The sequence below is a fragment of the Dermacentor albipictus genome, chromosome 2, assembly GCF_038994185.2.
Source record: "Dermacentor albipictus isolate Rhodes 1998 colony chromosome 2, USDA_Dalb.pri_finalv2, whole genome shotgun sequence".
In the NCBI taxonomy this organism is placed as follows: Eukaryota; Metazoa; Arthropoda; class Arachnida; order Ixodida; family Ixodidae; genus Dermacentor; species Dermacentor albipictus.
In genome coordinates this window covers 4,776,216-4,791,363 of record NC_091822.1, presented here as the reverse complement: position 1 = coordinate 4,791,363, position 15,148 = coordinate 4,776,216, and the positions used below count along the sequence as shown (strand labels likewise).

Here is a 15,148-nt window from a genome sequence, read left to right as displayed (position 1 = left end):
GCCCAGCTATTACTGCACTGTGTTTTGCTGGCAATCCGTGTATCGCTTGTGGCGTTTTTCGTATGTTAATTTGCAGTTGTGTGTTTTTCATCAGTAAAATGGCATCGCCAATTACTGAAACACCTTCGAGTGTAAGGGAAACTTGGAAGGAACGAGCTCGCAGCTGTATGTAATGTACTTTGATATATAGTATTATAGCTTATTATTGGATGGCCAGTAGCAGTGGCTATGCAGTACTTGTACTAGCACTCACATGTGCTGTCATCAATGGATTCCCTCAAGAAGATTGCTATTCTCTGCCTAGTTTACAAGATATCACCCAGTCATCACTGTTATCTTCAAACACCGTTATCTCTTTGCGAACCACTGCGAACAAGGAAGAGAGAGTCTAGAGGAATTCGAGATCCCACAAGTAACGCCGGAAGAAGTAAAGAAAGCCTTGGGAGCTATGCAAAGGGGGAAGGAAGCAGGGGAGGATCAGGTAACAGCAGATTTGTTGAAGGATGACGGGCAGATTGTTCTAGAAAAACTGGCCACCCTGTATACGCAATGCCTCATGACCTCGAGCGTACCGGAATCTTGGAAGAACGCTAACATAATCCTAATTCATAAGAAAGGGGCCACCAAAGACTTGAAAAATTAAAGACCGATCAGCTTACTGTCCGTTGCCTACAAAGTATTTACTAAAGTAATCGCAAATAGAATCAGGAACACCTTAGACTTCCGTCAACCAAAGCACCAGGCAGGATTCCGTAAAGGCTACTCAAAACTACACCGTATTCACACTATCAATCAGATGATAGAGAAATGTGCGGAATATAACTAACCCTTATATATAGCATTCATTGATTACGAGAAAGCGTTTGATTCTGTCGAAACCTCAGCCGTCATGGAGGCATTACGGAATCAGGGTGTAGATGAGCCGTATGTAAAAATACTGAAAGATATCTATAGCGGCTCCACATCCGCCGTAGTCCTCCATAAAGAAAGCAACAAAATCCCAATAAAGAAAGGCGTCAGGCAGGGAGATACGATCTCTCCAATGATATTCACAGCGTGTTTACAGGAGGTATTCAGAGACCTGGATTGGGAAGAATTGGGGATAAGAATTAATGGAGAATACGTTAGTAACTTGCGATTCGCTGATGATTCCTTCATGATGGCGTCGACTGTCGACAAATTTCTAAAGACCAGATGGTTGAATGCGTCGTCCGCGACGCCTTTGATAATGTGTCCAAGCTTGTCCGCTTCTGGCATGGATGTGTCGATTTTATGAGATGGCTAGGACATCCTGAATGTAGGAGACTTACGTCTCGGTAGCAGTACGGGCACGCGTGGCAAGTTGTTGCTTGGCGGCTAGCTGTCGACTAGTCGTATTGCCAAAAACGCCAGACAGCTTTTCTTTGGACAACTCCCAGCTGGTTAGCTCTTCCTCGTGTGTGTAAAATCATGTTAGAGGTGTTCCGTCGAGGTAGGATACGATATTGGCCAGCATTGTGGTCGGATCCCTCCTTCTCCCCTTGCTGACGCGCTCACACACCTTCAACCATTCTTTTACGTCAACGCCATCCAGGCCAGTGAACTTGCCAGTGTCTTGTGGGTGAGGCAGAGCAACATACTGGTTATGCTTAGTCGGCATTGCAGCTGCAGACGCGGTGCCTTCCACTGGAAGCATGGTCCAGGATGAGTGGGACGTCCGCTGCGGAGTTCCGTGGCGAAGATGCGTACCCCGCATGTCCACCAAAATGTCACGGGTATAAAACTATTTAGAAGATGTAATTACAAGGCGCATATAAACAGCAGCCGAGAATCCCGAGAGGCTGTTGCCACTTCGTCGTCTTCACCATCGACGACGTTGTCCTCTTTTCCCACCGTAACAATAATGCCTTGCTCAGTAACTCATGGGACCAGTTGCAATGCATGCTCACTGGCCTGGAGAGGCAAAGCAGAATAGTGAGTCTAAACATTGATCTGCAGAAAACTAAGGTAATGTTTAACAGTCTCGGAAGAGAACAGCAGTTTACGATAGGTGGCCAGGCACTGGAAGTGGTAAGGGAATAGATATACTTAGCGTAGATAGTGACCGCGGATCCGGATTGTGAGACTGAAATAATCAGAAGAATAAGAATGGGCTGGGGTGCGCTTTGCAGGCGTTCTCAGATCATGAAGAGCAGGTTGCATTATCCCTCTAAAGAAAAGTGTATAACAGCTGGGTCTTACCAGCGCTCACGTACGGGGCAGAAACCTGGAGTCTTAGGAAAAGGGTTCTACTTAAATTGAGGACGATGCAACGAGCTATGGAAAGAAGAATGGTGGGGATAAGAAGAGAGCAGATTGGGTGAGGGAACAAACGCGAGCTAATGACATCTTAGTTGAAATCAAGAAAAAGCAATGGGCATGGGCAGGGCATGTAATGTGGAATGAAGATAACCGATGGAAATTAAGGGTTGCGGAGTGGATTCCAAGAGAAAGGAAGCGTAGCAGGGGGCGGCAGAAAGTTAGCTGGGCGGATAAGATTAAAAAATTTGCAGGGACGACATAGCCACAATTAGTGCGTGACCGGGGTAGTTGGAAAAGTATGAGAGAGGCATTTGCCCTGCAGTGGCCATAACCAGGCTGATAATGATGATGACGAACACCTAACCATCTCCCCATAAATCGTAGTTTCCGGTACACTTTAGAAGCACCAACGCTTTCAAACTATAAGGCCTTCCTCGCGTCTTTGAACCGTTGATTGGTCTTCTTGACAATGTCGCTAAAATCCGAGCCTTTCCAAGTTTTCTACGTGAGTAAAGTGCCTTTTTATAGGCATTTGTCTTCATTGTTGTTTTCTACGTACTTACTTACCCCTAAGCAACTCTTGTATAACTTGGCCGTGTTTCAGCACTTGCACGTACGTTTTGTTTGTCAGCGTGCGCGTGTGTGTTCGTTCTTTTACATTTGTTTTTCACTCGCTAACTAAAGCATATAACTTTGCCTAATTCCAAAATGCACTTTATACCATTTTGCTTGCGCCTGTGCAGGTTTCGTTGCACTATATCTGCATCACGCTTCCACTATATGTTGTTTACCCGTCCTCTCCTACCGATTTCCTCCTTCACGTCTAGCATGCATGCGAAGCTCGTGAGTAAATCGTGAGTGAAGCTCGTGAGTAAAATTTGCCATTGGCGTGCAAAGGCCACACCAACTCGATCAGTCTTGTGCCGGTAGCACGAGATGTTTGTTCAGCTAGGGTGCCTGTTTTTCAATGGTCGTTGTTTCTACAGGTGACTCTACATGAGACGGCGCATAAGCCGATAGTATATTGTAACGGTTGGGGCTCATTGGCATGCAGGAAGTGTGAAAACAGTGTATGTCCGACTACGTGCTAAAAACGTGACGGCTGACGAACAACACGCGCACAAGTTGGACCACCGGTCGCGTTGCTCCCTCTAACGTGCGCCTTCTTGGGCCGCATTGCTTCGTATAACAGGACACCCGGTCACACCGTCGCGACAGCTGCGGTCCGTGCTGACGGTTCAACGACACCTTTGCAAAGCCTTTCGGATCTGCCGCCGGACAACGGCACTGATGGGCCGCCCTCACCACGAGCGCTGGCTTTCCGGCCGAGTGCGCGCTGAGAACCGCCGCCAGCTTGTAGGAGAGCGCCATGTCGAAGCGGAAGTCGCCGCCGCCGCCGCACGGGTAGCCCAGCACCACGCGCCGCAGGGGCACCGGGCGGGCGCTGGCCGGGAACCTGCGGGGAGGTGGCGGGTCGGTCCCATCTTGAAAGTCAACGATAGAAAGTGACGGGGCATGTGCACATAAAACAACGGTCCTACGAAGGTGACCGGGAAGTGGGGCCTATAGCCCGTATACGCTATGTACAGCGCTGTGCTGCATAATACCAACTTCCTACAGAAATCCTCTGCATAAAATGTAGGCTCATCTCTAAGAGACAGTGGTGTTTTAATGGGATGATGAATCCCGCAGATTCTTTCATGCACGTTACCTTTCGGTGTGTGCCGCTGGCGGTTCTTGGCCACCATGTGCCACTGCGGCACCAGCGGTACAGAATCCCTAAACGTTGTTTGATACGTGTCTTACTTTTCTGTGCGCACACGTGTCACCACTATTCATTCCTCGAGAAGCATCGTAAGTCGACTTCGTCCTCGTGACATGCACTGCGATATAGGCGCCTCTCACTGTGTATCCGCTTGATTTGGTGCTCGCATTTCGGCATAGCTTCTGAGCACTGTAGTGCACCGACGCACAAATTGCGTCAAGTTGTGGCCTTTGAACTGGGTAAAGATAAACATTTAATGAAATTACACGTGACCTGTAGCACGGAACAAAATTGTACGCATTGTGGTTACTGGCAAAACATTTTATTAACCGCTTCACCGAAGCAAATAGATTGCGACGCGCCCGTTGGACCTGCACGCATTTGTTCAAACGCAATCTTGCTCTGCGCTCCCATGCCTTCTAAACAGGCCATGTCACCCGGCATTACCTCATTTGCAGTTTTACCGTGCGCCTCCAGCACCTATCGAACCACCGACTTTACCGCCCCAACAAGACCTCTGATTTTAAACACATAATGGCATCTGCGAACTTTAGCGCTGGCACCATTACACTTTCCCAAAATCGTCATATTTAGGCCCAATAGCGAATACATAGATACATGGATGCTATAAGCGTCCCCTCTGAAACGGGGCGGTGGACAGCGCCGCTTATGCTCTTGTTATTATTTCGTCGAATTACCTACATATATATATTTAAAAAAAAATACAGCTTCCCAGCCTCAAATTTGCTGAACCTTTATTACAAACGTTGTTTTTGCACGATTCTGTTTTTTGTCGTTTCCCTACTTTTCTTCCACCAATCTTCCAATCGCCTCTTACTAACCTCTATTGCGGACATGTTTAACTTCCCCGTACTCTCGCTGAACACAACGGCTTCAAAAAGGCAGGTGGTGCCTAAATCGACCGCTGGGTATAGACGTCTTCACATTCTAATAAAACTTCCTCCATGGTTTCCCTAGCTTTACCGCAGCAAGCACATGCTTCTTCTTCCTTCTTATATCTCAATTTTAGGTGCGTGTTCTAAGGCATGCTGATCTCCCTTCGAAAAGTAATGAGCTTCCCTTTGAGTTATCATAAATGGTTTCTTTCCTGATGTCGTTTTTTTCTCTTAAGTAGTTACTCATGGCAGGTTTCTTTTCCATTGCCGCCACCCATGAGATAATTTCTGCCTCTCTGGCTTTCCGCTTGACGTTCTTTGTTGCTGTGTTGCTCACCCTACAGGCCGCATACTTGCTAGTAAGCTTCCTAGTTCTTTTACTCCACCGTGAATCAATGTTTTTCCTGTACAGATACCTCAACACTCTCACGGACCACTTACTTTCTTCCACATTCCTCAGCCGTTCTTCAGGGTCACTCTCACTGCGAGCTTCTCCTACACTTCTAGAGCTTGTCCAGCCCACCCTGCGCAGCTTAATTCGTAGTGTTTCCGTGAGCGCCCAAAGCGATGTGTCCCGCTGACCTTTGATTGCCATCGAGTCCTGACTGTACGCCTGGCTTGAAGCAAACAATAAACGTAACTCTTCGAACACCTTTGGAGAACATCCGCAACCAGCGCCCCTCGCGGCCACGAGCTGCAAGCGTGCGTGTTTTCTCGAAGACAGCGTCGCGTCTTTCGTGAATCGCGCAGGCGCTGAACAGCCTGACGAGGCGCACGTCGCGGAATTGGTATCATTTTCCTGTCGTCGCTTTTCTCTTTTGGGGAGGGTCAGAAACTTCAGGGCGATGCGAGAGAGCACGTTGTCTCTGTTCCGCCAGCTCGAGTAAAAGATCGCAACAAACCAAGCGCGCAAGACGAGCTGCTTCGAACTCACGAGTAGTGCTTGGCGTCCGGTCCCAACCAGGCGGCTAGCTGCGAGAACATGAAAACAAAATGTGTGAGGCGACGTTTGCATGCGTTTCACAACGCCCGTCCCTCTTCGTGGCAGCCATTTAATCATGCTGAGGCACGAAGCCACTTGCTCTCAAGTGCACTTAACGCGGTTTCGAGATGGAGGCCAACACACTGTGGAATAAAATTTGCATCAACAGGGGTGCCTCATATTTTAGTCAAATAGGCGGCCTTTTCATCCTCGCCGGGTAACATCTGACGGGTTAGTTGGGTGACCTCACAGAGTGTCGCTCACGGTTATCTGCAGATGGAATAATAGTAGAATTATTACCTTACATGGCACCACTGTCGGTGACAGCAAATAGCAGGCTAACAGTAACGTCATTATTGTGACGCCACCTGGTGTCGCTGTCGGTGGCAGCTATTTGCAGATATCACCGACGGCGGCACCACGTGATGTGACTATGGATTCATTGAAATTAACCCACCGAGGAGTCCGCCTTTGACAAAGATAGGTCCGCCTATCGAAGCCAGCCAGTCTGAGGCACTTTATGCCCGTTATACAACTTTTAACACAGCTTGAATTCGTACGCCCCTCGCTCACGGCTTGCTCACTGACAAACGAAGCGACGCGATCCCATCACACAGCACAGCGTCGCTCATCCCCCAATCATGGGCGCCCACTACAGGGGGGCGCCGCCCGCCCCACACACACGCACCTGACGTGTAATTTCCAGAGTTTTATCACCCACACAATTTGAGGTTTCTTTTGACTTGCCTCGACCTTTTCACTTAAAATTTTATTTTGGCTAATAGCTTACTGCATCAGTGTCGGCGTGGACATACACGGATTTTAATTATTACTTTGCTTTATCTCTGCAAATCCTGACAATAGAAGAACAAGAGCATTAAAAGCACCAGCGGCGTTTGCCGCATTCGTATTTGCTTACTTGAACGTTGTTTTAAATTTCCACTGTAAACACCATGCACATGCGCAGTATATTTAAATACATACACAGGACAAAGTTTATTATATTTTTCAAGAGAAGGAGGTAGCCGATTAACAATTATGTTTAAAGGTATGGATAGCTTATGCCTAGAGAATGAATATGTTGCTGTGTATTCACCTCCCTTCAAAATACATTGCGTGCTTTTTTGAGCCTGAAAATAACCTGTAGACTTTAGTGACCTCTTCGGCAGGTGAAATCAACCGCGTGTGGTATGCACATGAATGATATGTCTCAAGATCGATTCTCTTTCCAGTAAGCAAAGCTAACGAGTCATTAAAAACAAAACACTTCTAATAATTTACAACATTTATTAGGGATAGAAACATCGTCACTTGCATGCAGAGGTCGTAAATATATGCAGGGTGTGCCAATTAACTATCATGCACCAAGATATTAAAAAAGGAATGCGTTACTCGAAGATTTAGTGCATATTTTTTGCAGTACAGTGGAGTAGCTGCCACTAATTTTTTGTTCCTGAGCTTTAATTAGGCAATTGTAATTAATTATGAAACTCGAGACGTAGTATCATGGTTATCATAGTGTCAACGAGGCATTCGAATGCACAGCCAAGGGACATCTAACTGCGGTATTTTCAGCGACGTACTAATAGCGGACATATTTTTTTGGACTGATAAATAAGCCTTGCGAAATATGGCGAATACCACGTGACTGCGCTCCCACCCGCATCATAAAGCAGCGCCCTTGAACAGGCTCCTTCTGAGATAGCCAGAACAAAATGAAGGGAATAAAGAAAAAAATCACCTTCCAAGCACTCCGTACAGGTGGTTAACCAGCGAAGCTGAAACGTGCAGCCCTGGTGTTTATCACTGGATGAATCCCGACGGTTCATAAAACGACGGCTTGGTAGGCTGCCGGATCTTCGGTACGCAGTTGCTACTTGCGCTCGGCTGCACGAGCTTGTTCTTGTGCCCGGGCTGCAGCATCGGGACGGCGTAGACGAGCTCGTTCGCGGTTCTGCTCGCGGCCTTGCTGATCGAAAGCTGCCTGCTCCTCAAGAGTGCGTATGACGCGTGGCCTACACCTGTTGGAGCCTGAGAGAAACTGCTGCGCGCCTGCTCGGCTGCAACGACGTCACTGCTGGTGCAGCCAATCACGTGCTTCTCTTTCGCTTTTTCTTCGTGCATTCGCGTGGGGTTGCGCTGGAGGTGTTCTCGGCGTACATGCTACAGACGGACGGACGAATCGGCAACCCTTGTGCAGCTTCGTTGTAAAGCATCGTTATCCAGTTAGTGCCTCATCTGCCGCGCCTCGGCCGGAGCAACACGTCGCGTTTGGTATTAGTTGGAAACAAGCAGTGATAGCTGTTTTCTTAGCGTCGATAAAGTGCATGTGCACGGATGGTTCTTTCTTTCGCCACAAAACCTATCACCACAAAAGTGAATCGACAACGTCAGTGCAAACGTTTAAAGGTGCGTTTTGTTTCGTCCCAGTCGCCATGCCATTCTATAATTAGCAGAAGGTAAAAATGATCCTTGCCTTGGGAGCTGCAAATGACAACAAGAAGAAGGCCGCAAATATATATCAGTCATGGAAGTGTGGCGGTAGACCAAACGTATCGCCTATCATCAGAAATGACGGGAAGCTGAAATAAACAGCAGCTTCAAGAAATAGCGGCATAGGACTCCATCTTTGAGTCCTATAGCACGGATGTTCTAGCATTTATTGCCCCAAACTCTCATGCTAGCGTGCGGGACGTGGCCGCCCATGTAACAATTTCCAGGTCATCACTTTGGAGGATTCTAAACGACGGCCTTACACCCGTACCACCTGAACCAGCACCAGTGCTTGGAAGATAGGGTCATGTGAATCGTACCCCCCCCCCCCCAAAAAAAAAAGATGCCGATGAATCACCGGGCTTTTTGAACAAAAGCATGTGCGCAAATGAAGTCAATTTTCACAGAAACGCCCAGGTAAATTTGCATAATGCATGCTGTCGGAGTGACCACACTGGATAAACTGCGATCGGCACCAGTGCCAGTGGTATGTGGGGTGCGGAATTTACACCGGTGCTATACTCAGTACCACCTTCTTCGATCACACACTGATTGGACAGCGTCACGTGGACGAAATCCTTGAAGGAGTGGTGGATGAGTTTTTCAGCGAAGACCCGCTTTCATTTCTTCCACTTCGATGGTATCAGCAAGATGGAGCACCATGCACACAGCTGCAGCCGAGCACGAAGCTGGCTGGATGCGAGTTTTCATGTGCAACAGATTTGAAGGCATGGGCCTGTAAATTGGCCTGCGAGGTCACCTGACCTCTCTCCACTCAGTTTTTTTCTTTGGGGTTTTGTAAAAGAACCTGCTTACATGATCGAGATGGACGTCAGATTAGCTCAAGACAAGGATAACGATTGTCTGCCGTAGAATTCGAGTGTCGGTCATCAAGAAATCCACTGAAGATGTGATAAAGCGGACTCAGTACTGCGTAGCTGCAGAAGGAAACCTATCCGAACACATCCTCTAGGCAGCATCTTAGGCAGCAGTGTTAAGCGGCGCTTACGAATTCATAGATAATAAGGGCACACTGAAATTTGATGTATATTTTCTTGTCTTTTTTTTTGTGTAGGCGTCCCTATTGCCAACTCGGCTCATTTACAAGTGGTTATTTTCTTTCTTGAACGCATCGCTTTAGCCTTTTCTCATCACGTGCATGGGTCATTACCCGGTCTGCATATTTCGCTTTTATTTTATGCCATGAACCTATATTTGCAGGGCGTATACACTGTCATGAAAACTAAAACCGTCACTTTAATTTGGGTTTGGTCCGAAGCAAGTTTCTGGCGCGAAATATAGCTTCGTGCGCACTATGTCGATGCGGCGCGAGCAAAGCCGGGATTTTGAGTCATTACATTGCTTTTCGCGTTTCGTGTGTGGTCAGAGCGACGCTTCGTTTGCGTTATCAAGGGTTGTTGTGATCAGTCGTCCTTGATAGACGGCTAATATGTGCGATGTAGAGAGGAAGGAATAGCTGCAAAGCCGCGAAACCTGCTGTTGGTGCTCTTTCCGTACCATTGTCAAGCACTGTCTCTTCGGGTTTGCGAAAGGCCATGCGGTGGCGTTCAGTCAGCTTATTTAAGGGCGCTGCTTAGTGATGCGGGTGGGAACGCATTCACATGGTATTTTTCATATTTCGTGGAGCTTGTTTGCCAGTCAGAAAAAAAAATTGCGTGCAATTAGTACGTCGCCGAAAACACAGCAGGTAGATGTCACTTGGAGGTACCTGGGGGTGCCTACAAATGCCTCATCGGCACTTCGATAACTAGGACAGTGCTTCTCGAATTAGATAACTCATTGCAATTGTCCGGTTAAACATCATGAAGGAACGAATTACTGGCGGCTACTCCACTTTAAGGGAAGCCATATGCTCTAGGTTTTCTTCGAACAACGCAGCTGCTCCTTTTTGAGTCTTAGTGCGTGATAGCCGGGCTACCCTGTGTAATTCACTCAGTAACCGAAATGAGGCCAAGCCGGATTCACACGAAATCAGAATAAACAGCAGTCATGCGCAGGAGCGCTTATACTCGGACTCACAGAAAAAGAAAAACAAAAGACAGAGAGAGGCTGCAGTTTCTACGGAAAGGCGAAGCAGTATCAGTGATAGCCATGTATGCGACGATTACACGAAGGAAGACTACACCACTCAGAGGCGCCAGCTTCTTGGTGGTTCGAGGGGACTCAGGCTGTGAAACTGAACTGTCTCCTAGTATGAGGTGTTGTAAATTGTCACATAAGGCCGTCACCTCAGTGACCAATTGGTCGAAGTCACACGAACATTCTTCAAGTTCGAGGAAATAAACTATATATATATATATATATATATATATATATATATATATATATATATATATATATATACTAGACTGACAAAGGCTGGTCCACCAGCCAAAATAGGAGGGAAATATGGTGTGCTAATTGAACGTACGTCCTACTGTTTGTCTGTTTTTCTGCATTATATACATATATATATATATATATATATATATATATATATATATATATATATATATATATATATATATATATATATATATATATATATATATATATATATATATATATATATATAATGTGGGGTTCGGAAAGCTGGTCGGGTGCCAGCCCCCCTCCGCCCCCGGAAAACTTTCCGCCTATAAACCTAATTGCACGCAATGCCGAGCCCCATTTGACCACCGATGAAAAATAAAGCAAAAGTTAAAAATATTCTTGCTTGATCACTGTGCGACATACTCCCAATGTTTTCAATTGTTTTCTTATTACGAGATCCGATCTTTTTTGTAAGGTTGCCCTCGTTACTTTTTCGTTTACACTTGGGTTTTGTATAAAAGAACGTATCATAACATAGATGCGCTCCGCGTTTGTGTTGCATTGCTGTGTTAAAGTAAACGCTTGCTAATTAAATGAAGAAAAATGGGAACATAGGAGTGTTTAGTGCTGGCTACACCAAAATGCCAAGTATTGAAATAATAAAACGAAATATGAAGCAGGAAACATACGCTACACCAACACAAGTAACAAAAACATAAGTAGTGTCGCTATAGCGCCCCCGTGGCTCACGTCGGCCGCGTTGGCGACGCATCCGCAGACGCCGACGATGCGCAGCCGCCGCAGCTTGGCGCGGGTCAGCACCGCCTCGAGCACCGCGCCCCGGTCAGCCTCCGACACGGTCTGCATCTGCGCGCAGCGAGCGGCCACGGGGTCATTCTCGCGGGGAGACGCACAGGTGGCTTAGAGGACGGAGACAGGTCGCACAACGGCTATCTACTAAACAGGTCGCTCAACATCACTTGCATTTATGCCTAGTAAACGGTATCCGCTACCGCATTGAACATTTCGTAACGAAAGGAAAGAGGAAGATATACCAACTCTGAAGCCTGTTTCACATGCAAGCGATTGAGCGAATGGAGCGAACAGCGACGCGGCGCTGCGAAGCTTTTCGCGAGGTTTCGTTTCACATGTATTGCCGCCGCGCGTTTTCCGCCGCTGCGAATATCAACGTTGCTGGCAAAAAACACGGGACTTTCAGCCAGTTTCGGTAGTTTGCGACTACCAACATGAGCATTGCTTTGTCCCTGCCTCTCAAATCTTTATTTTATAAATACACATCCTGCGCTTAGCAACTAGCAATTTGTTAAAAAGCTCTTTTGGCATGTTGCCCGCACCACGTGTAGCAAGTAAAGAAACATCCTCCTATGCGCAGGCTTTCCCGCACTAGTCCTCCACTGGTCACGTGTCGAGATGGGCCATTCGGAAGCGCTTCTACCGCTGCGACGAAATTCCAACTTGCCCGAACCTCGCCGCCGCCGCCGCTCGAAGCAGATTTCTGCGGCACGGCGGCAGGATTCGCGAGCATTTTCGCTTGCATGTGAAACAGGCTCGATAAGCGCAGGAGTAAGCGCATATAGAAAAAAGATAGCAAAAAAAACTGCAGCTGCCATCCACCCGAATTGTAGCACGAAGCTAAAAAGGAAACTCCTACGGGCTTCTCGCATAGCGTCTCGAAGAGTACTGACTATGTTCACGTCGCTTATGGATGACTTCAACAAAGCGTTAGATAAAGTTCAATCGTCACTTACAGCGCATACATAGACGGAGGGCAAAAAAGGACGACGTAGACAAGCGCTGACTTCCAACTGATTTTTATTTTCAGAAACAAACGTATATCCCCTAAACACCAAGACAAAAGCGCCCTCTACAAGCAGTAACCCGACATGAGAATGCATTCAGAATTTGTTACCTAAGATGTGCGAGAGCGCATGTGCGACCTCAGGAAAACCAGTTCTTTGTCTGTTAGTGCGATTGATGGCTTACTAACCGAGTCGCCATCGGCGAGTCGCTGGCTTACTATGATGGCTTACTGATGGCTTACTAACCGAGTCGCCAAAAAAACTTGCCCAGCTTTGTGTCAGAACCAATCCTGCTGCTAAGAAACGTAGTATTTGCAGCAATGATCATAGGAAGAAGTTTACAGCTTGTTCGAAAGGTATAGTGTATAAGATAACCCTGAAATGCGGTAGGTTTTATATAGGACAGACTGGTAGATGCCTTAACGTTAAGTCACAAGAACACAGCAATAAAGTGCGCAAAGGGCGGGAAGGCTTCCTAGGGGTTCACTGCGCACAATGCGGCTGCGTCCCAATTTTTTAGGAGACGACTATCTTAGCTAGGCATTCCAATGAACATACCAGAATTATCATTGAAGCAGCAGCGATTGCCGATGGCGACTTGGTTTGTAAGCCATCAATCGCACTAACAGACAAAGAACTGGTTTTCCTGAGGTCGCACATGCGCTCTCGTTCATCATCATCATCATCATCATCATCATCATCATCCCGGTTACGCCCACTGCAGGGCAAAGGCCTCTCCCATACTTCTCCAACAACCCCGGTCATGTACTAATTGTGGCCATGCCGTGCCTGGAAACTTCTTAATCTCATCTTAATCTCTCGTACATCTTAGGTAACAAATTCTGAATGCATTCTCATGTCGGGTTGCTGCTTGTAGAGGGCGCTTTTGTCTTGGTGTTTAGAGTATATACGTTTGTTTCTGAAAATAAAAATCAGTTCGAAGTCAGCGCTTGTCTACGTCGTCCTTTTTTGTCCTCCGTCTATGTATGCGCTGTAAGTGACGACTGATACCATGGAATACCAACTAGCCCGTACTCAAACCTTGCTTTAGATAAAGTTCCCCAGTCTCGCTTACTGATGAAACTTAGCCGGCCAAACATACATGCTAAAATTTTTAATTGGATCTCGATTTTTTTAACCAATCGCTACCAGTTTGTTTCCGTAAATGATCAGTTTTCCACTTTAGCACATGTTAAATCTGGCGTTTCCCGGGGCTCCGGACTTGGAGCAATCCTATGCTTAATTTACATTATTGACATCAGTAACCACCTGACCTCAACAGTTCGGTTGTTTGCAGATGACTCCGTACTTTACAGACAAATTAACACCTCTCAAGATACTAATATTTTACAGGCCGACCTAAACAAAATTTCACTTTGGTGCGAGCAATGGCAAGTGGAAATAAATGTTTCCAAAACAACAACAATGACATTTACCAGAGCCAGTAACGTTCACTTAAGTTCATATTTTATGAACAACACGTGTATAAAGAATGTGTCTACGTTAAAATATTTAGGCGTCCATTTCACTTCAAACCTTACATGGAATGATCACATTGATAAAATAATTTCGAAAGCAAATAAAACACTTGGATTGACTTGGCGAAATTTGTATTTAGCAAATCAGTCAACTAAACTATTAGCTTACACAGCTCTAGTCCATTCAAAAATGGAATACGCTTCCATAATGTGGAATCCAAATCAGGCATACCTAATAAACAAACTTGAATCTTTACAAAATAACGCAGCACGCTTCATCACTAAAACCTACTCTAGAGCATCTAGCATCACGGCTATCAAAGAGTCCCTCTAATTACCCTCTCTAGAAAAACCACGACTGTTAGCACTGCTTTCACATTTCCACAGATTGTATCATGCGCCATCATCCTCTACAGCATCCCATATTAAACGCCCGCAAAGAATATTCCCCCGCCTCGACCATCCCTTCAATGTGCGTCCCATGTTTGCGCGTACCAATCTCCAGGGCCGGAGTAAGAAGCATGGGGGCCCTGGGCGCATGCAGGCCCCCTTTCCCTATACTGTCGCCTGCTACGCTACTGAAAATATGCCATGTTTCATTTTCATTCCACCAAATTAAAAAGAACGAAGTACGATCAACTGGATTATTATTATTGTTATTATAAGGAAAACAACAAAACTTGCTTGAAACGCGCGATGTTGGAAACACCAACACATACGTTCACTGCGTGATTAATCTGCATTCTGTTTCCAGCAACAGCCAGGCTTTAAGAAGGAAAAATTTAGTGCACTCAAGGAGAACAAGAACGTAGAAAAGACAACATGGCTCAGATGTCGATCCTTCTGAAGCTAGGCTTTGTTTGCATCACTAAGTTTAATCCCGTGAGGAGACGCATGGCTGTATCCAAAACATTCTGTATTAAAATTCAAGCATCAGACTGCAGTAATCGTTATACACGTTACTGTATAGATATGCCATAGATATATACAATGATTAAGGCAATACAAACACCATAAAAATGCACTAGAATACAGATGAAATAAACCAACTGTAATTACAAAACATTATTTGAAAATATTTTTTGTTAAAGGTAAGACAAGCGAGGACAACACAAAATAAA

At 46.1% G+C, this 15,148-nt stretch overlaps 1 protein-coding gene across 2 annotated transcripts in view; it reads right to left on the bottom strand.

Annotated features, from left to right (window-relative positions):
- The window catches only part of LOC139055859 (probable ATP-dependent DNA helicase HFM1), a 531,554-nt gene that overhangs the window by 321,186 nt on the left and 195,220 nt on the right, over window positions 1–15,148 (bottom strand). For both annotated transcript variants that reach the window (XM_070533424.1, XM_070533425.1), the window contains exons 7-9: window positions 11,480–11,596; window positions 5,876–5,913; window positions 3,586–3,736 (exon numbers count right to left, since the gene is read on the bottom strand). In XM_070533424.1, the coding sequence (XP_070389525.1) occupies window positions 3,586–3,736; window positions 5,876–5,913; window positions 11,480–11,596 (306 nt within the window). The remainder of the gene's footprint in view (window positions 1–3,585; window positions 3,737–5,875; window positions 5,914–11,479; window positions 11,597–15,148) is intronic.